Source organism: Balearica regulorum, chromosome 12, assembly GCF_011004875.1.
Source record: "Balearica regulorum gibbericeps isolate bBalReg1 chromosome 12, bBalReg1.pri, whole genome shotgun sequence".
Lineage (NCBI taxonomy): Eukaryota > Metazoa > Chordata > Aves > Gruiformes > Gruidae > Balearica > Balearica regulorum.
This window is the reverse complement of record NC_046195.1, coordinates 19,977,085-20,004,225: the sequence shown is the minus strand read 5'-3', so window position 1 is coordinate 20,004,225 and position 27,141 is coordinate 19,977,085. Positions and strand designations below refer to the sequence as shown.

The 27,141-nt window shown below is 37.0% G+C and overlaps 1 protein-coding gene across 3 annotated transcripts in view; it reads right to left on the bottom strand.

The window, feature by feature from the left end:
• Positions 1-1,073: 1,073 nt before the first annotated feature.
• The window catches only part of ASB7 (ankyrin repeat and SOCS box containing 7), a 32,185-nt gene continuing 6,117 nt past the window's right edge, over positions 1,074-27,141 (bottom strand). For 2 of the 3 annotated variants that reach the window (XM_075764117.1, XM_075764118.1), the window contains exons 3-6: positions 26,533-26,629; positions 23,098-23,358; positions 15,033-15,638; positions 1,074-4,928 (exon numbers count right to left, since the gene is read on the bottom strand). In XM_075764117.1, the coding sequence (XP_075620232.1) occupies positions 4,789-4,928; positions 15,033-15,638; positions 23,098-23,308 (957 nt within the window). In that variant the 5' untranslated portion in view covers positions 23,309-23,358; positions 26,533-26,629 and the 3' untranslated portion in view covers positions 1,074-4,788. Of the gene's footprint in view, positions 4,929-15,032; positions 15,639-23,097; positions 23,359-23,579; positions 23,682-26,532; positions 26,630-27,141 lie in introns of those variants that run through there. The other variant, XM_010310984.2, reaches the window with a different exon arrangement.

The window sequence follows — 27,141 nt, the reverse complement described above, 5'->3', positions numbered from 1 at the left end:
CTGGCTCCATTACTTTTCCTTTCAAAGGGACAAAAGTTTTGTTATACACTATGGTAAAAAAGTGTTTTGCCATATAAAATAAGTACGCTTCCTTATCGCACGCTTCTACCAATATATGGAAAGATTGTGTATTCTAAACACATCATTTGTCAACAGCTTGTAAATCAGGTTTTTTAAAGTAGTACCATTAATCGTTAATTGTTTTAAACTTAACAAGTGAACACTCAAACAGGAAATATGATACATAAACAGGAACAGTGTCTTTAACACAGCATTCAGTAAATAGACCAGTGGAAGTCTGGCCAGTCTGTTAGTCACCATCATCAACAGTTCTAAACACAACTGTTGATTGTACAGTGTACGTACTCCCAGTGATGTTTGTATAGTTTGCTACTAAGCAATGGAAAATGCCTTTTCTTTTTTTTTTTTCTTCCCTACTACCCTTTAGCAGTAATCTAGTACATCTAGTCTCCTTCCTCTCCAAATTTTTAGGGTCCAAAACCTTACTGCAAACTTTTGGTTGTATGTTACTCCCATAACCGAAATCAAATGCTTCCGGTTCCCATTTGTGTGCCAGGAATATTGGTATGCATCCCCCTTAACTTTTATTAGTAGTAAATGGGTACAAAACAGATTCAACCATGAAATAAGATCTCTGTTTGGTCCATTTTTTCTATCTTAGTCGGTACGTGAACTTGAGGAGGAAAGGTGAACCTTTCAGAAAACCCTGAAGTGCCTGCACTGCAATCTGAGCAGGGAAAACGTAACTACTCATAGCTAAACACCAGTTTGTTCCTCCTTCTGAAATCCAGCTCTGGAGTGAGTTTTAAGCTCCTATTTACTGGCTAAAAAAAAAAAAAAATTTTTAAAAAAATCACATTACAATTCATGAGACATCTGAACTCCTATTTGTGGGGGCAAATTTGAGTACCAAATGAATTATCAGAATCACGTGCACCAGAGAAGGGAAAAGGAGCAGAAGAGACAGACAAACATGGAGAGAAAATGTGTAAAGTGGTATTATGTTATTAAAACATTACATTAGAAATAAACAGAACATAAACAAAAAAAGATTTTAACCAGGTTTAACTTTTTTTTTTTTTTTTAAATTTGAATTGACCCAAAGCAAAAACTTACATTGCAAAGGAAGAACAAAATACATTATGATATTGGTAACACAGCGTTGCATGGAAGCTAGACTTGTGGGCAAGTCGCTCTTGTCACAATGTCATTGGGGGCTGTCCACAGATTTAACTGAGAAAGTCAGGATCCAATTTTTTCATCTAGCCCAGGTCCACCCTGATAAACACGCTACATATTCTCTTTTGCCTCTGGGTATTTATCTGATGAGTTTGTCCAGATGTGTTCTCCTACGATTGCCAACTACAGCCAGAAAACTGAATTTTCCACGCTATCCTGAGGAAGCCAGAGTTATTCCAAGCATGAGTGATAATGAATTTTTCTTTTTAAAAAACCCAACCAAAACCAAAACAAAACAAAGAAAAAACACTCAAGAGCTTTTCAAACTAACAAGTATTGTCTATAATGTAAATAGTTTAGAAATATGGTAATTAAATAATCTAAAAAACACTCTTACTCTGCTGTACATTTATAAACATAAATATTTACAAAAACTTTCTGCTTTGTTTTAAAGGATGAGGTTTGCAGTTTGTTAATGATCAGAGTCTTTTACTCATATTGATTCTTTGGTGTATTTGCCAATTTTTTAAGGTTTATTGAAAGTGTCCGACCGTGAATTTTAAGGTAATGGAACTAGGCTACATAGGAGTCTATATTATGCACTGCTCCTTCTACATTCTAGTCTGAATGAAAAACAAACTTCAGTTTGTTCTTCAAAGTATTTGTGCACAACATTTAAAAGAATAATTAAAAAAAAAAAAAAAAAAGACCAGAATCCCCATTATTGAAATTTGGGTAGGATTAACAATGAATAATCACACTTCACTTGCACTCGAGCACATGTATAACTTCAGATAGCGAACGGGACTATCGGTAGGTTCGGAGACACACACGTGCTGCGGTGCTTTGCAGAATCAAGGTCAGAGAAACCAGCTACAAGAGATGGCTTCGCATTGTGAGAAAGGGCGAGGGCTTCCCTCCACCTTGAGGAGGGGAGAGGGAGGATAGGGTGAAAATGAATTTAAAAGAAAGGCTTTTTTACTGGCCTGAAATGTAGGTGTGTTCCCTTTAAAATGTCAGTTACTTTAAAGAAATAACCAAAAAACAAACCTCAAACAATAAATAATGGAATTACACATTTCTTCATTAAATAGCATTCTTGTTACCAACAAAGTCTTCCATAATTTTCTTCAGTCACAGCAACAGACAGAACAAATAATTTGCCTTAATATAGATTGCAACTAAAATATACTCTAAATTACCTTAGAAAATATTACTGTAAAAATTCAGTGGGGAAGGACATTGGCTTAGACCAATTTACAAATGTAGTGAACAATACTAAGTATTTTTTTAGAAAAAGAAAGCAATTTTTAGGTTCTGATCTCATGTCACAAAACTGAAGATTCATGCTTAAAACTTGCCAGTCAATTCTTAACATCTGTCCTATTTCAGTACTGGAGAGCTTAAAGATCCCAACGCCTGATCTTTCTTGCTTCAATAGGAACTGACAGACACCATCAGGCACATTGGCTCACACGCACACCCCACTCAGGCTCTCAGGTTGTCCCTGCTGCAATGACACCAGCATTACTTACAACCTGGAGGAAGCACTATAAAGCTCCACTGCCTAGAGGTGACCACTGCATGGTGTTAAGGCTGGACGTCCTTGCTCGCACGTGCTGCTGAGCCATCAACTTTTGGTTACTGCTCAAGCAGGCTGGACTTGAACCAATACAAGCTGGAGATAAAAAGGTTCAATATCCCATTAACAATCCTCTGAGCCATGAATCTCCAAAATCACTTATTGTTTGGAAACCTGATGCAATGCCAGGCACAATAGAGAGAGTTAATCCTCCTTGCTTGCCACAGTTCCGGTGCATCCATTAGCAATGATAAGGTTCGTGCTCAAGGAACTGCAGTCCAGGGTTATATGATATTAAAAGGAACTAGCGGAGTTAAATAACATGAGTATACCTGCTTCACCTTGCTTTTCATCTTTTTAATGTTAAATACTTTGAAAGTGACAGTGTTAAACTTAAAAGCCACCACCATTCCTTTCATCTCCCCGCCTCCATTGGCGTAATTGGTACAAAAGCACTCCTGAATCGGAGAGGCTCTTTGGGAGCCAGCAGGATGGCAAAACAAAAGTAGAGGACACTGGTGAGAACCTTATGACGACTCCATTATCCTTTGAAAATAGAGTGAAACAACTGCACATTTTGGCCCAATATTTTTTCGATACCAAGAACTTTTTTTTTTTTTATGATCAGAAACAAAACTCTTTAACAGATCTTTTTAATATTTAGTATGGAAAACACATTCAGTAGCCGAATTCCAGTACTCCTTTCAGCTGCTGCTTTCAGATTAATTGGAAACCCTTTAATGTTTTTTGCAAAATTTAAACTTCCAATGTCTTTTCTTGTTAGTGCACATATAAAACGCATCTTAACTTATGTGCACTTCCCACTCTCCATCCTGAAACAAAGTGAATTTCAGAGTAACCAAAAAAAAAAAAAAAAAAAAATCCATCACTGCCTTTAACATAAAAGCGTTTAGCCAATTTCTTTTCTTTTTTTTTTTACATGGACATAATTTAGCTGAGAACCCGTAGATAAAAATCTCAACTGAAAGTGAAATAAAGCAGGTAATACATTCATGAAATTCAGGGAGTAATAACGAACAGCAACTGCCACATCACGTTAGTAATGTCACGTCAACACTACGTTGAGGCAGCAGTTCCTATTCTCACAAATAATGCACTGAGACAAAATGAGGAATAGTGTGTGTGGGAAATCACACATAAAGGGAAGATACATCAGAAAGATTATTGCACAGGAGGCACTGTATGAGAAACAGAATACACTGGCTTCAAAAAAAAAATCTAAATTTGTTTACTCTTAAGTTAATGTAAAAAATACAGAGGCTATGCCTCTCTGTAGTGTACTGTCACTGTTAAAAATAGACTTACAAACAGCCGCCCATTTAACAAGGAAAGTCAGGAAAGAAGAGGGCCTGAATTTTATGGGCATCCCAACTACAGTAATTAGGAAAAGAATAATATAAGAAAAGCCAATGTATAGACCCTCAAATTGGATAGGGTAACTGCATTCTTTCCCTAATTTCCAAATCATATTCATACAGTACCCTAGGACATGTCGATTATCAACTCTTCCCTCTATCCTGCAAAAACATACACCCTGCCAGAGACAAGAGTCCCAGAGACAACAGGGCTCTGAAGGTCTTTCTATGGGTATCCTTTTGCAGGATTGGTGCCTTGATTTCCAAACTTTATTTTCTTGAATAATTGCTCAGCATGCCAATTCAAACCAACCGCTTCCCTTGAGAGGCCACCTTCCATCTCCACTGCAAGTCTGCATACTTAATGTGAAAACAAACAAACAAAAAGCCAACAGCAATTTTTAAAATGTAATATTGTATAGAAAGCTTGGACCTTGTAAACTTGGACCAAGAAACCAAAAATTAAGACCTTCTAGCGTGTGGTATAAAAAACCCAAGGAAGTGTATACCTGCCTTCTGACTTTACAGAAAAATCAGAATTTGCATAGGATATACTTTGTGCAAGGCAACAAGCCTCTTCAGTATCTGGAATATAACTAATCTTGCTCAGAGTTCTTCTCTTCATGGATATCAGATATCATCAAATTTGTGTTTTAAGTAGTCTTTCATGACCTTGGCAATGGGTAGTTCATCAAGTAGTTTTAGGTTTTGAAGGCCTATACACTGACGGATTTTAATTCGGCATAGATCTTGCAAGTTTCTGGGCTGTCCTGAAAAGACAAAAGGAACACATAAAAGTAAAAGTATGTTTAAAATGTGATCATTTAAGAGTTCATTTACTCAGTAAAATACAGATGTTTGCTGTTTTCTAAGAGGCAGAGGGAAGGGAAAAATTACAAGAGAAAAAGGGTGGAAGTTAATACCTTTCTAATGAGTAACAACTCAATGAAATCAAGGGATGAATCCTAAAAACATTTTTACATGCACATAATTTTACTGATGCCAGTGTAAAGTGACATTATCAATGTGAGGATTCCCACGAGGTGGCAACATACACTTAAGCATTGTAGAACAGCACAACTCCTCCATTTAACTTTGTGGGGTTTTTTTTCCTATCCTTGTAATACCTGGGGAAAGAAAACCCTCAGTCTTGCTTCTTTTCAAACATTAAGAGAAAAACTTCTATGTTCAACTGTAACAGGACTACACAGTTTCCTTCGAGAACGAAGCTTTATAAAAGTTATTCAAGTATCGCGTGGCAGAGTTAAAGATTGCTTTTTCCCTTCAAATGAAAAGACGAAGCCTTTAGGCTTTGGATGCAGCCACTACCTCGTCAAACAGAAAGAGATGAAAATATGAGTTAACCACTGTCCACAGAGGAAAAGGTTTACTAACATCACATGAACTTCAGAATTTCTGGCAAGGATTTTCCAAAATAATCGGTTCCGTTTCAAATTCGTTCTTAACAGGAAACTATTCAAACACCTTGACAAAGACTCCCCCATGCAACATAATGTAAAAAAGGTTAATCTAGCCTTCTATCTAAACATACACAGCAACGGATCCCAAGGAAGAAACAGAAAAACAGCAGAACAAGAGACATTGAGAAATCCTGTCCCAATATACCCTTCTAGCTTTCAGCACCGGTGCCTTTGGGCCTTCCTAAGCCAGCGATTGCACACAGATCTATGTCTTTAATAGCTGTGAACAGCCTGCCCTTTGTAAATCTGTCTAATGTTTTTTGAACCCATTCATACTTTCAGTGTCCAAAACATCCTGTGGCAACAAATTTCACAATGTAATTAGGCGTTCACTGGAAAACTACAAAGTGCTTTTATTTATTTTAGATCTGCTTCCTGATCACTTTGTTGCGTGCCTACCATTCTCTGAGTTACAAAAAAAATAACGAATAATTGTTCTCATGCCAGTCATGATTTTACATACCTTTATATTAATCTCCATCCTCCACTCATGCTTGGTACCTCTTTCCAAAGCTGAAGACTCTATTTAATAACCTCCCACCACGGGAACCACTCCAAACCTCTGACCAAACTAGCTGCCTGCCTTTGTGCTTTTTCCTCATTCTGCTATCTCTTTTCTGAAATTATCCCAGTAACACATTGTGCTAATCAGTATTTTGATCATCAACTTAACTACACAGTTACAGCACCCAATGGCTGTTTGAGTCAAAATACTTGGTACCATGAACAACATAGGTGCTTATGCCGGTATCAAGATAATCTGTCACCAGCAGAGCAACTTACTGCAATCTTCCATTATCTGTATCATCGTTAACGGTAAAAGACAGTGCTTGCTTTTGCAAAGAAAGGCATGGTGATTTTATTGAGCTGACTACTTGAATTGATCCTTTCTTTAAATAGCAGTACAAAACAACAAAAGTGACTTTAAATAACTTAGGTGGATGTTTCCAATTAGCTTTCCTGAGCTGCTACCAACTAAGCAGGACATTTTTGAAAGAGGAAACGCCTTCTGTACAGGGCTCCATGCGGACGGGCTTTGCGGTGGACAGTAGGATGCTGTCAGCTCACCGGGCAAAAACCCGTTCTGAGGAGACGGGAGGGTTTTTGTCGCCCGAGCCAGGCCCAGAGCTGACTTCAGAGCCCATTCCTTCTTCCACCCTCCTCCTAGTTCAGCAACAAACCTTCTATCAGCTAAATAGACATTGACTTTATGAGTTTATTAGACTTTCCTGGTAAGCAAAGAGTGAAGAGATTATGCAACTATTTCCTGTTTTCTACTCTGGGCATTTTGTACGTGGTTTCAGTTACCCTTTACAGCGAGCTCCCCCTTTTTTCGCCCTGCATGGGTTTTTCTATAGAAATGGGCTGACAGACAGGTATACACTGGGATTTATCTTAAGCACTAAAATTATCCAAGGTAAGCTAGCAGAAGTAATGCATGAAAATAGTCTCAGCCTGTTTTTTAAGAAATTTGATTTGAAATTAAAGAACATGAAAATTGGAGTTTCCTTAAGTTTAAAATTCTTTTATTATACTTACCACCACAGTATCTAAATGTCAATTTATTTTTAATTATATCCTTCAGCCACTTAGAATATAGATCATTAGTTACTTTGTCCACTGGTGGTTTCTTCTTAGCAATTTCCCCCCCCCCCCCGAAGGGATGAATTTATACAACTTGGACAACAATGGAATGCTCAAGCTTCAGGGAAAGAAAAGTTACTTTTGGTAAGAAACCAAGCAGAGGAATCTTTACAGTGATAAAGAAATAGTTCTAATGCTTTAAATGTGAATGCAAACAGGGTTCAGAAAGGATGCACCTTTTCAAAAGTTAACTGCAAACAGCAGTGTTGGAGGGTATACAGGACTACAGATCTATCTGTGAATTTTCTGTAGTAGAGTACACAATAACACAGCTATGAGACACTGATTTCTGGTTTCAGAAATGAATGCCTTTTAATTAACATCCTATGGGTTTTTTTGAGAACAAAATGGAACAGACAACTTAAAATACCCAGAAGAAATTGGTCATCAGTTAATTCAAAAAGACCTGATTATCAAGTGTATGACATTTTCCCCTGATAAGCCTAAAAATATTTCCTGGGAATGTGTTAACAATGGACATTTCCAGTGTTAAGCACTAGTTGCTACATCTAGTGGCTGTTAGTGTCTTAGGTCACGTCTTGCAAATTCCAGGGTTATTAATGCATTTGTGATTTATTAGAAACGGTGTCTAGAACACTTACTCATTCTTGGTTGCATCTGAATGAAAAAGAAAAAAAATAAAGGATTACAGACCAATGTCAGTGAACCTTGGTTTGGCAAATGAAAAATGTTATTAGTAATTTGGCAAAGTAAGACATGTTAAATGATGAATAAAGTCCTGTTTAAAAATGATTAGGAAGTAGCAACTTTGGTTATATCCTGCATCACAAGTTTGGAAAGTTATTTAGACAAATAAGCTAGAAAGGAAGAGAATTAAAAAAGAAACAAAAACCCCACAAACATAAAAGGTAAGATTGACCTAATTACCACTATCATTAAAAACAGTGATATAAAACTACTATCACCTTAAAAAAACCCAATGCATCCCTGATCCGGTCTCCTGCGGACACTCTGATGACGGCAGCGCTGTTATTCCGGAGCAGTTGGGTTATTGTCAGGCTGTTACACAACCCGAGTTCCCGTCAGGGCAGCAAACACCTGCCACTGGTGCAGAGCTGAAGGTTTGCTAACATGTTCACCAGAACACGTTAGATACTTCAGTCCATTTATTTTGCAAGCTTTATAGTGATAATCAAATAAATTAGAAGTATTAATTACAGGAAAAGGGATGTATAGATCATTTTTTGTCTTCCGTGGCTGATGCTGCGTGCTGTAATGGAAAGCAGAAATCCCCACCAACGCACTTCTTGTGTATAGTTTCCCAAACATGACAGAAAAGTTTCTTCCAAACTGAAGAAATGTAAGACAGAGTTATAAAATGAAGAGGAATTGCTTTTCGATTTTTTTTCTCTCTAGAGGGAGCAGACTTCAGTACATATAAAATTTAAATATTTTCCTAACTCAGTTCTTCAACTGCTAACAAAGTTCCTGAGCTTCCCCCTCCGTAAATAATTAATAATTATTTTGCTTAAATAATGAAATACACCTTTTAAATTATTATTAATAGATTTACCTTCTCTAGTAAAGCAAGGGGATAAAAAAGCGCATGTTTTAACAGCAAGAAATTAATACAATTAATCCTGAATTTCCACTCAATACTCCATTCCTTTCCTTTTTGCAGTTTCAAGATTTTTCTGCTGTGTATCTGGGAGTTTGCTGTACTATCCTAGACACAGACAAAACTTATGTTTAGGATTCACTACCTATACAAAGAACTGTATGTCATTGTTACAAGTGCTCCAGAACTTATGCGTTTAGACTTGTGCCTGCCCGTTTCTCCTATGCAGACCATACCCCCAAGAAATAAAACACTAACTCACCTAATAGGTCTATATTTAAGGATCATTAAGGTGAAATATTAGACGTGTAAGGACTCTCACTCAGTTTTAAGCAAACATGTTATAAAGGTGGAAAGGAGGAATCCCTACCACTTTCCTCCACCGAAGATACAAGAGCACCTGCACAAAGCAAAAATCATGAACTGACCTGTTTTGTTACCCAAAAGAAAACTTAGGAGTAACTGAAATTAATACACCTGTAAGCTGTGAGAAGATCCTTTCTGATGTATTGTTCTACCTACTAAAATTAAAAAAGTACTTTTAAAAAGCAAAAAACCAGTGTCATTGGTTTGAAGTGGATAGGCAGTTTCTAAAGAAGTTAAAAAATGAAAAATAACATTAGTGACATACTTCAGAAGCTGCCCACAGTTTTCTCTGCAATATTAATACATTTCTTTAGAAAAAAGCTTACAGTGGTATTTCTCAAACTGAGCCTCTGCCTCCCCTGGGAATTGTGAAAGGCTAAAAACAGTAGCAAGAAACCATTTGGTAGTTTCTTTTTAGCTACAAAGGAAACTTAAAAATAAAAGTTTTGTGAAACATTAAAAAAGAAGCGGAAATCAGGCTGATGTATGGCTGGCAGCAGCTCAGTTCCTCTAGAGTATCACAATAAGTATTTATATTCACAGCTAACTATTATATCCATCTCTTATTTGACAACTGTGAAGGAACTCAGCTACTACTAGCAATTAAATTTAGTTATGATTTTGTTGGCTTTTTGTGTGTGTGTGTGTGCGTGGTGGAATGAAAAAAGATAATTGAACTTATTAACTGACAACTCACATCCACCAGCCAAGAAACACATTGATGGGGATGCACAAAGAGGATCATACTGAAAGGATGTGAACACCTAGTAAATGGCTGATGCTGCGTTGGACGGGGATTCAGCGGTTCACTGCAACAGGAGCAGGTCTAACAGTGTAGGAAATACATTGTCTTGTACTCTGTAAAAAAAAACAGTAGAGTAACTGGGAGGGTATTTGGGTTTCCAGCATTCAAAATGCCAGAAAAAGCTAGTATCAAGAATCTATAGCTCTGAAATATTAATATAAGACATACAGGGCTGAATTTAGAGAGAAAGAGAATCACAGAGTGTTCACTGAGAAAGCAAACAAACTCCTTGAACCAGAATCTAGCTCAACAGGACAAAGAGAGCTTTTAATTCTTTTTAACTGGGTATTTTAAAAGTTCTAGTTTAATTTTGCATTCAGGATGCCTCTGTTGGAAAACTTGAGCTTGAAGTATGTTCTCATTGCTCTATGAAAAATAATTCTCCACAATGAGATTTAGATGTCTATCAAATATCGATATATCTGGCACAGAAAATATGTACCAAGGAAGAGTATATTTTGAACTGAAAATTTAAATATGGAAAAGCAGAATGCCAGTAAAGTTCCACGTTAAATATAACAGGTGTATTTAGCAATGAAATTAAGATTTGATTATGCTTGTATAAGATTTTTAAAAAAAAATGTTTTGTAACGTTTCTATAAATTTCAGTCTTACTGAAATTGCTATGGAAATTCAGCTAAGAATTTCAATACCATCATGTTTATCTATTTTTAGGAGACACTGAAGTGCTCTGAACATAAAGACAGGCGTCAGATGCATTGTTACACTATTTTTACATTATAACAGAGTACAACATAGGTGTGCAAATAGAAGTGGGGGGTCACTGTTCCTTATATGCTACATGTAAAAATAGGTAATTTTTTTTATATAGGCCTCTTCAAAAAACTCTTCTCTATATATATTTGTATGTAGCTATTAAAAAAATGATTCAACTGCTTAATATAAACAGTGCACTCTGAATCAGTAGCTACATTTTTCAGCATCACACTAGGCAGTTCTGAGTTAGAGTTAAACAATTATTGGAAAGGTACCTTCCTTCTTTCTAGAAAGAAAATAATTGGGCTATGTCTTTGTAAAAGTATCAAAAACTATACTGGTCTTTAACAAATAGGTACCCACGATCTGCAGAAAGTAACCATGATTCAGATGGAATTAGTTTATCGCTGATCCAGCTAAAATGAAAACTATAAAATAACCCTTTTACTCTGGTTCCCTGCATAACTCTGGATGACAAAGCAGACCACATTCATCAGTGCAAGACTTCCAGCAGCACCCAAGGAAGCAGACACAGCTTGCAATTCCAGTAAAGTTCTTCTATGTTATAACAAACATGAAGATACTGTTTCCTTTGCAATTATCCACATTATAAAATATGTAGAAATCTACTTAACTCACTATGACACTTCTGTATTCATGAAAGTTTAAACTATGCAGAGATCCTTTTTAAAATGTTCTTCCAGTAAAAAAAAAAAAAAAATCCTAGTGAAAAGTTATCTTTATTTAGGAAAGGAACAGAGACAAAGAATGTATAAGGATTTCCTTAACCAGACTTTTGTCTAAGTTTTTCTGCATATTTACAGTGCTATATAAATCTAAACACAAAATTAGGCTTTCCAGTCAAAGGCAAAGATTTGCCCTTTGAAAAATAAAAAAAATTTAAAAAAAGAAATTAAGTATTTATAGTTGAATTAATTTGGTGACCTTCAGATCTTGTTCCAGATCTGAAATTATTTCTTTGATAGCTGTTAACATACATGCCATATTACACTGCTGTGGCCATATCCATTTACTTAGCTATCTGCCTTGATACAGACAAGCAACTCGCATAGCAAGTTATAGACTCTCTTGTCCCCTACGTAGCTGAACAGTGATTAAATTAAATGAGAGCTATGGGGAGGGGAAAGGGTTCAAGCTTTTATTATTCCCCTTTTTGGAATTTTTAGTATTTTAAAGTTTATTTAAACCTGTAAGTATTTTTCTAATGCTTGCATTTTTTTCCTACCTCCAGCATTCTAAGTTTTCGTATTCTCAAATGCCATTCAACTTCAGCTTCAACATAAACCATTCCATCCAGGACTGTAATTGCACATGTTAATTCTGTAGATATATACACTACCAAAAAAATAAAAATGTCTATATTTATCTTAATATATTATTATATACATGCATCTCTTAATCTTGCATGAGTGTATTCCAAGCTTAACCCACTGACACTCCTGAAGAGGCAGGTTCAGATCTCTTAAAACTGAAGTGCCACAACAAATCTTGATCAGAAGATCTCAGGTACTATGGTGGTTGCCAATAAATGTTTTTTGGAGTAAGAAAATATAATACAGATAAGAAAAAGGATTAAGAAAATCATTGAGCAATTTTCATCTTCAGTATTGTTTTTTCACAGGGAGACTTTACTCATTTTTGTATTATAAAAAAAAGAAAAAAAAAATTGAATGAATGTCTAAACACCAAGTCAATGGCAGACTCATGAAGAAAAACTTTGTTGTTCCTAAATTCCAGTTTTGTGCTTAAATACTGAGACACAACTACAAACGAATGTCCTTCCTCTTGGAATTATTCTAGGAGCAAAGGAACCTCTACCGACAACCAGGAAGAATATCAGCTCTGCAGAGTCACACCCCAAAATCTAATACCTTCTTGAAGACCCTCGGGGTCAATACTGAGTATTTCCGAGAGCTTGGTTTCCTGCCTGTTACTTACAACTGGGGACCTGGGCTAAAGGCTGCGATTATTATTGATTGTAATACCTACCAAAACAAAAAGAAATTCACATATGATATTGTCTGAAGAACTGAAACTGTACAAATATGTTTTCAGAGTATTAAAAAAATAGCTATTTACATCTTACATGTAGATTGCTAAATAGGATCCCATTTATATGAAGCATGCAACCACTTTCACTTGAAGACACAAATCAGTTTGATAACTTTCAGATACATTGATCTTTAAGCTTAAAAATTTTCATGCACTGTAGAAGTAAAAACTACTTCCTGTTTTACTATCAAATATACTCTTCAAAACTTCAGATGCACGTATAAAACTTACAGCTGCGGATTTCTATATTAAGCACTTAGCATAATGTTCAAATAAACAAACGAGAAATTCCCATTAAGCCCTATGACCAAGGCGCTGTTACCAACCGAAAGAGATCATTTCAGGAAGACTGACTTCCACTAGAATAATTCTCTAAAAGAATTTATAAATTTTTCTTCTAGTAAATACATATTGCAATAGACTCAGAAACAAGATTCTTCCCCAAAGTGCTACAGCGTGAGATCTCAATGATTCCCTGTACGCAGTCTGATCTAATTGGGAACTCCACTATGAAAATCCCAGCTCACTCTTTATCCATTTCATCTCTCCTACACCATCTTATTAAAGCGATTATTCATGAAAACTGCGGAAGACAGTGTTTGGATATTTATCATAAGGGCAGTAGAGTCTGTTCATAGCTGTTTGTAAACATGTATTTGTAGTAATTTTGCTCAGAAGAACAAAGCTGAAATGCTTTTGTCAGCACAGTCCTCCCTGTTTTCCTAGTTCTGCCTCCATCAGCACAAAATTGGGATAGTTCCAGCACTGTTACATCGGCCACAAATTTAAGCTACTTTTTTGTAGCAGAGTTTACTTCTCACTTAACATTAAATCCTTAAGGTACAGAATCTGCAAACTAAAAGTAAGGTACAGTACTGGTTTACAACTTTCTGAATTAGTTTTTAGATGTTGAGGAAACACCAAAGCAGTCTAAGACTTCATGCTTACCAATACATCCTAAGATTGTGAAAAACTGCAAGTCTGCTAATAAACCTGACAGTGCTACTGTATAGTGAGAGGCTCCCAAAAAGGAAACCAGAAAGAAATGCATTTGAGTGAGAAGGGGCAAATTAAAACAAAATCTATTAGTTGCTTGTATTTCTTATAACTTCCACCTTTCCAAAAATTCTCTTTAGATTTCAAACACGAACAAAAATAACATCGCAAATCATAAAGACAAAAATGAAATTCCAAATGCTTCTGTGTGTCAGCTACTGACAATAGATCTCAGCTGATTCACTCCCAGCCTACACTAAATTTCAGTTTCTTTGTAGAGTATATAAGATGCTTAATTCTCATTAAAAACTACCACATCCAAATAAATAAAAGGAACTGTAGGGGAAAAAAAGGATACATTAAATACCCCATGCTCTGAAGTGCAAAGATCATCCTAGTAGGATGATAATTTCTCAGGCCATCTTAATATGTTTGAATTAGCAAACTCCTGCTAATTGTTAATCAGCAATTCCTAAATGCTTTAGGCAATACTATAATTATGAAACACTACTATAGCATTCCACGTTGAATGAGAGAGGAAGAAAAAACTTTCAGTAGATCTAGTACACCAAAAACTGAAATCAAAAGTGACCAGAATATTAGGACACTAATACTCTTTTTAAATATCAGAAATCATGAGTTAAAATCTCTTTCATATTTCAAAGTCATCAACAAAATCAAATCAAAGCTACACAGCACATGAAACCCCTTCAAGTTGCACAAATGAACTATGCCATTTTGTTGTCTAGTGCAGGGTAGAGAGGGAGAGAGAATGTGGGAGAACACAAAGCAGCAAAAGATCTTTTCTGCCCTAGTTGTAGCACCAGATGAAAAAGCCAGCAACTGCAGAGTATTTGCATGACGATTTTAAAAAAGCAAGACACTAAAAAACTCCAAAAAAACCCAAACAACAAAATAAAACCCAAACCTGCAAACATCTTGTGTGCTAAGGTCATTAATAAAATGAGATTTTACAGTTCACTTTTTAAAAATTAATGCTGCCTGTAGATATTTAAACGAAATATACTTAACATTAGCACCTTTGCGAGTAAGAGATTCCCAGTATCACAATCCCTTCACCTTCCCAGAAACTTTCTAGTGCATTTAAATAGCATCAAGGGGCAGAGAGGAAGCATTTTTTTTCTGGGGCTAAATTCAAAGAAGGCTTTTAGAGGACACAGTGTCCTGTGATTAACTTCTCTTACATACATACTTGTCACTTCTTGTAAGAAATCCAGACAGGGTCGGCTACTTCCAGAAATACTTATTGAAACAGCCAGTGGGGTCTGTCCTTCATAGTTCCTTGTGTTAGTGTCTGCTCCATAATTATACAACATTTGTGCACAAAGCACATCATCTCTAAGAGCAGACAAGTGCAAGGGTGTCTGTCCATCTTCCAAGCGACCCAAGTTTGTATCCGCCCCTCTCTGAAGGAACATTCGGCAGTAAGAGTGATTGCTTTTGATCACAGCGTATCGTAACAGGAAACCATTTTGAATGTCGATGTTGGCATTGTGATCCAGAAGGATTTTCACACAGCTTGACCTCTCTCGGATAATGGCCAGCTGAAGCGGCGTAGTACCTTTATCACTGAGCGGATCAACCTCAGCCTTGAACTCCAACAGGAGTCTGACAAATGAGTCTCTGCCATAGTGGGCTGCTACATGGAGCGGAGTCCAACCATCGTTGCTTTTTGCATTAATAATGTCACTTCTATATTCCGATTCCAACATCAAGCGTGCAATCCTCGCTCGGCCATGCATGGCTGCATAATGCAGAGCAGTGAAGCCTCCAATTAAGTCCTTAACTGTGGGATCAGCTGAAGTTAAAATAAAATTAAAAAGTAATTAGAAGGCATCACAGTAATCCAGTGCTGCAAAAAAAATTAAAATAATCAATTGGTTGAATGTTAGTCTTTTCAGGCATAGCATGACAGGATTTTTTGTACTTCAAATTAATTCTAGCTTTCACAAAAATGCTACTTTTAAGAAAAAGTTAGCTTATATTTAAGAAAGAGTTACACAAAAAAAAGACTTTTTCTTTCATATACATATGTTTCCATTTCACAAATAGTTTCCACATCTTCCTAGCACTCTTAGGCTACTTACTCAAATCTCTCTGTCCATCCAGTTTTCCTCCAGCTCTACAATATTACATTTCTTTCTCAATGTTCAACTTTTTTATTTTCCCTTGTGTTGCTTCTTGGTCTTAAAAAGAAGCATGTGTAGAAACATCTGCTGTCCCAAATTGCAGATGTTTTGTGGTCTGGCAGGATTGAATTGTTTTTAGGGTGTAATACTGTATTAGGTAAAATGTTTCTCTGTGGTCTGCAGGATTTCCAAAGCATGTAGGATATATGTTATTTTAGATTATCTTGATAAAGTCAGTTTTTATAGATGATGAATCTGTTCTGACTTTATAGTATCACAAAAATTTAAGATTTTACAAGAATGTAAGCAATCCCTTACGGAAGGAGTCAGGAAAAATGTTAGTGCAGAATACAAGTGATTACACAGATTATTTTCCCCTCCCCCACCACAGCATAAAAACCTCAGATTCATTAATTTAAAAATTAAAATAATCAATTTGCTTAATTTCCTCAATACACCTAGACTTCTAAAGCAAGTGACTATTCCCACGTACCAAATTAATTACCGAAGGAAAGGTGCCTGCCTCGTTACCATTTCTCGGCTAGAGAACAAGCCAGGCTGCGAAGTTTCTCCTTCCATCATCTGTAGATGTTGCCTGTTAGGCGCTAAAAGGTACAAACTACAATTTGGAAGTTTGAGGCACTTTCCTAACCTAAGTCTCCCAGCTGGTAAAGAGAGATACTATCTGCACAAGACACTAGCCTTAAGTTGACACGTTTTCAATACTCCTGGGTGTCTATTGAAACAACTGCTGGGGTCCGTCCTTCACAGTTGCTTGTGCTGTCTGCTCTGCAATCACAAAGCACATCATCTCTAAGTGCAGACAAGCATAAGGGTGTCTGCCCACCTTCCATAACCTTGACAGCCCTGTCCTTGCATCCTGGCACATTGAATTCTTTGTAATTTCCTCATCTAGACATACTGTGTTCAGAAGGAAAGTAGCAGTAGTCTGGGGGCGGGAGGGGGGAAGACAGGACACACGACATTGTGACCACGCAGGTTTAAAACAAACTTGGCTGAAGGCTATGAACATGCAACGCTCACACACATTGCTCAAGAGGAGAACTTGCTCTCCTGTATCACATAGAGAGGGCAGAGTTTTCTGCTCGGATGCCATCACACCCAAACAGGAGAGGGGAAGAGGATGGGAAACACCGATTTGTATCTCAAAATTCAGACCTGTTACAAGTTAAGTTCACAATACAATATAATTAGCAAGCTAGTTTAGCCTGAACATGTCTGAACCCACAAAGGCGATGACACAAAACAACAGGAATAAGCTTCTCCATATGGACCTACTGTGACCATATCCAGATAACACACAGAGATAGACACCATACCAAAATAAAAGGACTGGCAAGAGAGTACAGAACACAGCTGCAACAGTGATCTAGCAACTTTACATTTAAAAAAAAATCCTTAAAGTGAAGATCGAGGGGCGGAAAACAAATGAAAAAACACCGACATACAAACTATTGCAGCCTGACTACACAGAGGAATAAAATATGAGAACTGCCTCTAGTGTATAGAATAGGAACCTAGAAATAATGAGAGAAAGATTAATGAGAGAAAGTTTAGTCCCTTCGTAGTCACAGCCTTCCTGGTCTTTGAAAAGCAGAAGTTTCAGTGCTCTGTAAAGTTACACTAACCTGAGTTAAAGTAATTCATGAAGCATCCACAGGTTGGCAGGGAAATGAAGTCAGTGACTGAACAGGTCATTTCTAACCTGCACTATGATGATGTCCAAAATACAGCAAAGAATCAGTACGACCCACAGAGTCATTAAAGACAAAGATAGTATTTCAAAGTGAGGTTTGCTGCTCCCAGGGTCTCTTTTTTCACACTGCTCAGACTAATCTAGATTATCTCTTGACTGGTGATAAATAAAGTGAGTAGCAAAAGCATGAGAATTAAGATGCAGAGGGGTGATACATTCTGAGCGGCAGAATTAGGGAGCAAGATGGACAGAATAGAAAGGAGACAGCAGCAGCTAGGGCCGTCTTCCACAGAAAAACCAACAACAAAACTAATTCATGTTGTGCCTTCTCTCTACCACACTGCATAGGGCATGCATTTTCTACTCCCCACGCTGCATAGGGCATGCAATTTCTACTCCCCAGCTGAGATGCAGGATACTGCCACTAACCTGTTTAGTCAGTGCTATTCCCAAATTCAATCAGATATCCCCCAACTTTTATGTGTGCATGCTTAAGCATTTTTATCCAAGCTGCTATCAAAACCCAAGAATTTACTTGCAGCATAAGGATGCCCTTTACCTATGGTTTTAAGTACCTTTCCATGCCTTCCCTACTCCCAAAATTTCACTGCTTTTGACCACTAAAGTGAACCAAAAAAATACTAAGTCATGCAATAGAAGTATCTCAACAAGAATAGGAACAAAAGGCTCTCAGTTGGGCAACCAAGCAACACAAACAATTGCAAAACAAACCTTGCAAAAGTAAACCTGGTAGCAAAACCTTATGATAAAAACATTGTAATTCCCGTTAAGATTATGGACTTCTAATGAGCTAATAGTACCAGTCTCACCCTTGATAAGGGAAACAATTTTAACAAGACCAAAACATTGTCTGTTGCTGCTCAATGTTTTGCTGCCATCTCCTGGAAAACTTTTGAACTTCCCAAGGGCTTTTAGCAGAACTTGGACCTGCATTACATTGCATACAATTTCCACCCGTTCAGTCCCTGTGTTAGTAAAAGTAATGCTACAAAGCTGATGCTGCCTTAAGAACTTGGGTTGTTGTGGGGTTTTTTGTTTGTTTTTTTTAAAAGGCTTCAGCATTGGTATCATGTTATGAAGTAATTCTCTCCCCCGGAACACAAGCAAGGTAGAAATGAATTCTCTTTGCTTACCTTTCACAAACTGCAGAGGAGTTTAAAAAAAACCCAAACACAAGTATCTGGTACAAGTGTATTTAACTAGGAAGGGATGAAGCCAGCACTTGCCAACTTTTCTTTATCTTGCCTCCATCCTGATTGTCAAACAATTACAGTTATTTCTTCTCAAGCTTCCCATTAATTTGGGGATAGCAGAATCTAGAAATAGGAACAACTGTATTTGGTCACTTCTATTATACCTTATATTTAAGAACATCATAGTGGCATAAACCCTGGACTGCTTATCAAGGGTACCAAATTACTACAATCAGACTCACTTGAGATTGAAAATTTGCAACACTGAACGATATCCAGATTATTTTATTTCACGTTAAAGTTGAGCACCTAAGCTAGTCATTTAAACTCTACTGTTAATGAAACTCTTTTCTAATACTGTTATATAGAGGATTCCTAAACAAGAGTAATATTCCAGAGCTTCAATTTCCAGCTCATTGGATCAGTTTCCCTTCTTTCATGACATCTTCATTAGGTCACACTGTCACAGCCTAATTTGAGAAGCCAAGAAAGCAATGCTTCTGGCTTGATAAAGTACTTCTATTATTTCAAGTCCACTTCCCCCAACTAGGGCTTAATTCTGACCACAATGTTTAGAAACACGGCTACATATAGCTTCTGTTTTGAATTTTCTAGGACAACATTGATATGAGACACCTCCAGGAAAGCATTACTGTTCAGACACAGAAACACTTTATGAGCTGGTTTAGAGGGATGAGCATTTGGCATTCTCTAGTTTCTCCCAGATTCTACATGAACTTACTGAAATTTAGATACCTTGCACCCAAGACTAAAAATAAATAAATACGTCTGTTTGGCTACTTCCTTCTGTTATTCTTCTAGGACCTTTAGTGAATCATTTCTTCACTTTAATACAAGTAACCAAAAACCGTCCTGCTCAATTAGTATTGAGAAAACATTGCCAAGGGACAGCTAACAACTACACACTTTTAAGGCTTTAGCTGGTTGTAATGTTAACAGTGGTGGTTGGGGATTAATAAAAAATAGCTCTTCTGCAGTATCAGATTGTCTGTCTCAATTTGTCATTTTCAAACTAAAAAAAGGTACACTAAAGGGGAAAAAAAGGGTTGTTACACAAAACCCCAAGATTACTAATAACTACATTCCCTATTTTTGTGTTGCCTTCCTGTTAAGCTTTGGATGGATGGAAAGAATTGGCTTAATAGAATCTTATTAAAGTGAGACAAATACACTAAGAAAATCAAATTAATTGTTTTTCATGAAAATGAAGTTTTTCCATTGTTCTGATCAACTTTCTGCATTTCCTCACTTGCTAAAGAATATTTATAATCCAACCTATTACCTCTGTATCTAGCTGGTATTCCTGCTGGCTTCATCCTTTAGTCTGGACTGGTTTTTTTAATGCTTTTTCCCCATCTATCTGTGTCTCCTTGCTCAGCGGCTAATAAAAAGCTCCCTCCTGTTCCAGCACCTCCACTCATATCAGCCAATCTGCACACACAATGCTGTCCCTGGCTCTTTTCTTTGCTGCTGAGCAATGATGGAAGAGAAGCACAAAACAGCAAGAGCAGGAGGCGGCCAGGTCACGACTCCCATAAGCAGCTACCTTTTATTTCCAGGTCAGTGACCAGATTCCTTCTCCATCTCCATTACCCAAACTCCATCTCCACCCCACTACCATCGAAGACTACGTCAGTTATCTTCCAGCATCTCAGATCTGAGGCACAACACTCTACCCTCAGCAACAGCCCACTGTGTTTTTTCTCATTCCTGTTCTATGAAAATATCTCTAGCTCTGCTAAGCTTCATCATTCCTCCAGACAGCCGTAACTACCACCGGTTACCCCTTCCTTCCCACTAACATCTCAGATCCCTCTGTCCTCCAGAACTCCATCCACTCCCTCTCACTATCTTCTTTATTACTAATATATATAGTCAGTTCAATGCACTGCTTACCATAAGATTCAGACTAGAAAATGACTTTTTCTGTCACGTCAATATCATTTTGATCCACAGGGATCAAGCTCCAACATCAAAATAATCCACTTCTTCCCACAGTCTCCACCTTCTTCCCTCTGAAGAATGAGGCAGGCATGATTAACTCAGCCTTTAGGAGTCAGCTCATTCACTGCTTAATAGCTTATTTGTGACATTATTATGTTTTAAATACTCATTATCTTTAATGCCTCTGTTTTGAGGGAAAACAAGGCCAGGCACAAAACAGTGCCAATTTTCTGAAGCGAGGCTCAGCTACAGGAAAGCTGCTGTAGATGACTAACCCTCACACTATTTGTTACTCAACTTTCTGGTCCTGGTGATTAAATGCTATACTGCTTCTAGAACAAGGATGTTTCATTACAGGCAGTTTTCACAAAGCATCAGATTCAGCTGGTACTTCATATAGGAAAGAGTAACAACAAAAATAAAAACAAAACACTGCATCAGCAGCTATTTAATATCAAAACCTATAAAATGAAAATTCATAGGAATACATAAGAGTTTGGGCTTTTTTTTCTTCAGATCATCTTCGAGTTTACAAAGCTAAAACCAACATAATTTCAAGACTTACAGCCTGAAAATTCTGAATTATCAAACTGAAGGCTTATCCACATCTATTACATTTAAAAGGTAGAATTTAAAGTTATTTATTAGTGCAATTTATCAGCTTCCCACCCGCCCCCCCCCAATAATGAGAGAAAAGTCTGCCAATATTATATGGTTAGAATCTGTAGTAGGTGTATCAACGGGGTCGAGTTGTTCAGGCTGTATTTCACTATTGCTCTTAAAGAACATGCCACTATATCCTGCAAATAGCACAACCTATTAATGACATTCAATTTTAAGGATGATCCACATATCCAACAAATACTGTGACACACATAAGGGGCCCATATGGCCTCAGATACGAAATCATCAAAAAGATAATTTCAGTTTCCTTAGGACTGAAAATATCTTAGTTCATAATTCATTTGATAAGAACAGCGCTACAAAAGAGGATGGTATTATTTGAAGAACACTGATCAGAACGTGAAAAACATCTACTGATTTTTATTTTCCCTCTCCAGTATCACATTAAAAGATGAAGACTATCCATTTCTAAAACTTTAGGTCGCCTTGAAAGAAGGAATAGGAATAGAATACATAGGAAAAAGAAACTCTGACTGCACCATTTGAGGGGTAATAATCATCACCCAAGTGATTATATCACTTAAACCAACAAAACTCAATCAGTTCTTGAAATAAAGCTTCTCTACAGATGGATGCAGGAGAGGTGTAAAATCAACTGGACGAAGTGACTGTCATGGTTTAAACTGTCTTTTATCTCAATCCACAAGTTTTACGGGACAGAAAAGGAAAATAGTAATAATAATGATAATAAAAGAATATACAAAACAAGTGATGCACAACACAACTGCTCACCACCTAGAACCGATGCCCAGCTAGTTCCTCAGTCACGCCGCCTCCCGGCCAACTCCTCCAGTTACATACTGGGCATGATGTCACATGGTATAGAATATCCCTTTGGCCAGTTTGGGTCAGCTGTCCTGGCTGTGTCCCCTCCCAGCTTCTTGGACACCCCCCACCTTCTCATTGGCAGGCCAGTATGAGAAGCTGAAAAGTCCTTGACTGCTTGGCAACAACTAAAATATTAGTGTGCTATCAAAATTATTCTCATTCTCATCCTAAATCCAAAACACAGCTCTATACCAGCTGTTAGGAAGAAAATTAACTCTATCCCAGCTGAAACCAGGACACTGACGCTAAAGTTCTTGCACAAAGAGTACTGTTTTCATTAAGTTTACCAGACTGTGTTAAAGCCCATATAGAAACTCTGTCTTTTAATGCGACTTGTTAACTTGCTTGAGAATTACAAAACAAACTTCCCTAGGATTTCAACTCAAGGACCTGCCTTCCTCTAATAATACCGCCTAACTGAGAAGAAAAACCAATAGTGAGTGCTGTGAGCGCATTTAATTTTATAATGAGCCCTTCTGCCCTATTTTCATAATGCTTATTCACTCTAACAATTCCTAGGCAATTCTGAAAAAAAGAAGAAAAAAAGAAAAAGAAAAAAAAAAAAAAGAAGGTATTAAGATATAAAGCTAATCTATTACCTCATTCACAGAGTATACCACAATAGTCAGATAACTAACTGGTGCTGGAAAGCCCTACAATGGAAATTGGGATAGAAAGCTGTGAGATGGGTATCAAGATTTTTCTCTCCCGGTAACTCACCTCCATGTTCAAGAAAGACACGGACACATCTCTCTTTCCCTCTTGCTGCAGAAAAATGAAGCAAGGTCCAGCCATTGGCATCTCGACCATTTGGAGAATATCCTTGCTCCAGCATCTTGCGCACGGTGTGAACATCGCCAGCAGCAACTGCAGCCTGAATCTGCAACTCTTCCTGTAGTTCAGGGTTTCTTCGACAGTGATGGTGTAACATCCTAGCTGAATCTGGCTTTTACAGAAGCGTCATGAGGTCACACTAGTCACCTTGAATCAATATAAAGCATGAATAAATTAGGATTGGGACCAGAAAAGAGATATCTAGAAAAAAAGTCAGTGTTAATGAAAAGCAATGCTAAGATTTACTCTCTATATGCAGAGCAAACTCATCTTATAGCTAGGATAAAAACCCAAACAATTCCACTGTTGCTAGCAAAATCATAGTACATGGTTCACATCACTGAACTGCAAAAGAAAAGGACACTTACACATTCTAAGTAGTAAATGTTTTCTTCAGAAATGACAGCATCAAACAGTCCACAGTTAAAGCACCTGAGCAATAAGCAAAACGAAAAAATGTCCAGAACCCAACACATGGTTAATATCAGTAACTCCAGAGATACTGGTTAAATAGATGATCTAAACTGCTGCATGAAACAGCACTGCATTGCTAGAGCAACCAAACTATGAAATTCTTTATTTCTATTCTAGAAATATATCACCTATAAGCTTCAGTTTCATCTTACTAATATAATCTTTTCCTGTGACCTACTGCACATGAATATTAGTAACACTAATGTCCAAACTGAAAACTTGGATTTTCTTTTTTCTTTTTCTCCCATTATTTTTTTTCTAATTTAGAGTCTACTGTCTGTATTTTGGCTTGTGGATTTCTTTATTAGTACCTAAAGAGTGCAAAGAACCTCTATATTCCAAAAATCAAACACAGAGATGATAATATACGAGACCTGAAAACACACAAGTGCAGTGAATATAGCCCTGTCAAACACCATGAGAACATATACTGGAACAATTCAATTTATAGTTACCTTGATACAGTACATGAGCGAGCTGGGCCAAAAGGCTATCTAAAATAGCTACTGTAAAAGAGCCTAGATACAAGCATATATTGTGAAAGAAAGAATAACTATACTCCATGCTCTGAAAAGTACTCATCTGCAGTTCTACTTGCTACCCAGCTGGGGACAAGAAAAAAATACAGGTATTTAGGGATTCTTCCAGAGTACACAAAGTCTGTACGTGTTTACATTTTCACATACATTGTGTAGCATATGCCATTAACAGGTATTCCTAGAATGGAAAGAAACATGACAAGAAAGAGAATAAAAGCAGGGTATTAGAAAGGCAATGCTGAGCAAAATATTTAAAAACTGTTGCAATGAATGTTAACACAGGCCTAGAAGTTAAAAAAACAAACAAAAAAACCCAAAAGAAAAATCTATTTAGACTCCTGTAAAGTTAATCAAGATTAAGATGAAAAGTTCTGAAGACAAAAATGAATTTTAAGCAAAACTTAAAATTTACAGTAACCTTGTCTTATTAGGATGTCAACCCACATCATCACCTAAACCTTCTTTTAAGTAAATCGTAAGGATTTCCAGATCCTCATGATTCACAGGTCATTCGAAAGACATTGCAATCAACTCCCTAAATACCACTGGGCACTTGTTTTCCTCTGATCCAGATACACACACAGACAAGAGAAAAGTGAAAACATCAATTACTACCATCTTTCCAGATAAAGACACAGATATCTATTCACTCTTTTATAACCTTGTTGTGTGCATTGCAAAGAAGTTATTTATCTGCTTCTTGGAAAGACATAAACTCATAATTAACAGGTGGCTACAATGACCCTACTTACATTGCAAATATGGAACTTACATACAGCAAATGCCTATCTTTGACATTTATAAATGCTTCAATGTACCATGTCTGGCAACAATCGCTATTTCAGCATAAGGTTATGAAAGAAGACTTTTTAGCTCAGTAGGTTATACATGGCTTAGGTACCGGCTTTGGTTTGTTTTATAGTATGAACTCCATTATCTGACACAGGACGAAAAGGGGATTTACAAACCGGCAACTGCTAACTCAATAGTTCAGCTTTTGCAGCATATTCCAAAATCAAACTTGGTTAATCTGATGACCGTGGAGGTATTTCTATTGACTCTAATAAGCTTTTGCTAAGCTCTTTTCTAAACTCCAATTAGCACTTCAGAATAGGCTCACCTCTAAGACAGTGAGCTTGACTTCATTCTGGATCACACCACTAATAGTACTGTTAATGAAATTCCAACTACAAAACCAAGATCTATCTTTGGATTTACAGGTGAAAACTGATAATAGAACCTGACTGATAAGCATGAGCCAGGGGAGAGCCTTAAAAAAAAAAAAAAAAAAATTAAAAAAAAAAAAAATCACAGCATGCCCCTTTGGCCCTAATTTCTGAATGTGTACAAAACCAAGATATGAAAACTTTTGATCAGATATCTCAGTTTGAGAGAAAAGTTAATATAAACAAATGTTCTATTGCCATTTTTACAGTCCCTTCTTGTAAAGGACTAATACTTGCAAGATCTCATGTGATCCTGAAAATTAAGGTCAAACTAGTTGCTCAAAATGCTACAGAAAGAGTTAGGATGACTACACACATGAAGAGAAATGGGATTTCTCATTTAAGGGGACAGCAGTATCCCCCCCTGAAAATATCTATGAAGACAGTTGGTTAAGAAAAAGCAAAGCTCTTTATATCACACTTCTCAGCTGGTGGGTATATTTGTAATGCAGCATTATAAAAAGTTGGCACTGGCCCCATATGTTGCATGTGACTAGCAGAGCTTATTCAAATTAGCTAGTACTAAAGTACATAAGTACTAAAACATACAAAGCAGAAGACAAAGTCAGGCATAAGCAGCTCCTTTTATCACTTGCGCAGTTTCTGTAAATATCTACTCTTCTGTCTCACCCCTATAGCAAACGATGAAATTCAAATTACAAGAATTCTTAACTGTAACATTAAAGGTTTCAGGATAGTTCTAGGTACACACCAGCTTTGAAAACATTTTCACTTCTGCTCCATAGATAATTTAAAATTCCTGCTTGCTAATCCCCATTTACACCATCAATCTTTGGCGAAGGAAAGGAAGACTACTGGAAGTCATCAGCCATTTGGCACTTAATATTTAATGTTTTTGCAACTGTAATCAATCTCATTAAGAACATGGTATGCATCTGTATTGCTACATATTGGCTTTCTCCACGCAAGCCAAAAAAGAATGAAGAAGAGGGGGGGAAAAAGTGTATCTATACATTCTTGGTTATAATGATTGCATAGTGCCATAAAAATGGAGGACAACAATAACTACTTAATTTATTTTGCAAGTACAACAGGATAAACCCAATGTGTTCCTTAATTACCTTATAAGAGGTTGTCACTCTTTGATGGATGTCCCACTCTTCATTGTCTTCACTATTCATAATCTCGTGTGCCCATGTGTGTCAAAACCTGCTACCCCTTAAAAAAATGATATTTCTTATTAGTCACAAAGAGTAAAAGTGAGAGGTCTACTTACTTGTACTTTGTACCTGTACTAGAATGCTACATTTTAATGCAGTTATGCCAGAAAAGGCCCTGAAGTGTGTTTTCTCTCATTATCAGACAGTCCTCCAGAGTTTGGGGTGGGGAGAGTTTGCTTTGCCAGGTGAGGAAAAAGCTACAGAGAATATTTTATGGAAGACGAGAAATGAGATGTGCTACTTATCTGGAGTAAACCTTGAAGAAACGGTCTAAACTCTTTTCTAAGGATTACATATATCTGCTCCTGCCATGGAACAAGAATGGATGCAAAGGTTACAGTAGGTATTTCTGCTTGACTGCTCAACATCTCCCCGGGCCAGTCAAACGCCAGGAAAAAACTTCGGGATCCATTTAGTTCCTCCCAACCCATTTTTGTGGAGTTTTTTTGTTTGATGGTTTGGGGGGTTTTGTTGTTGTTTTAAATCTCCATCCCATCTATGCTTTCCTAC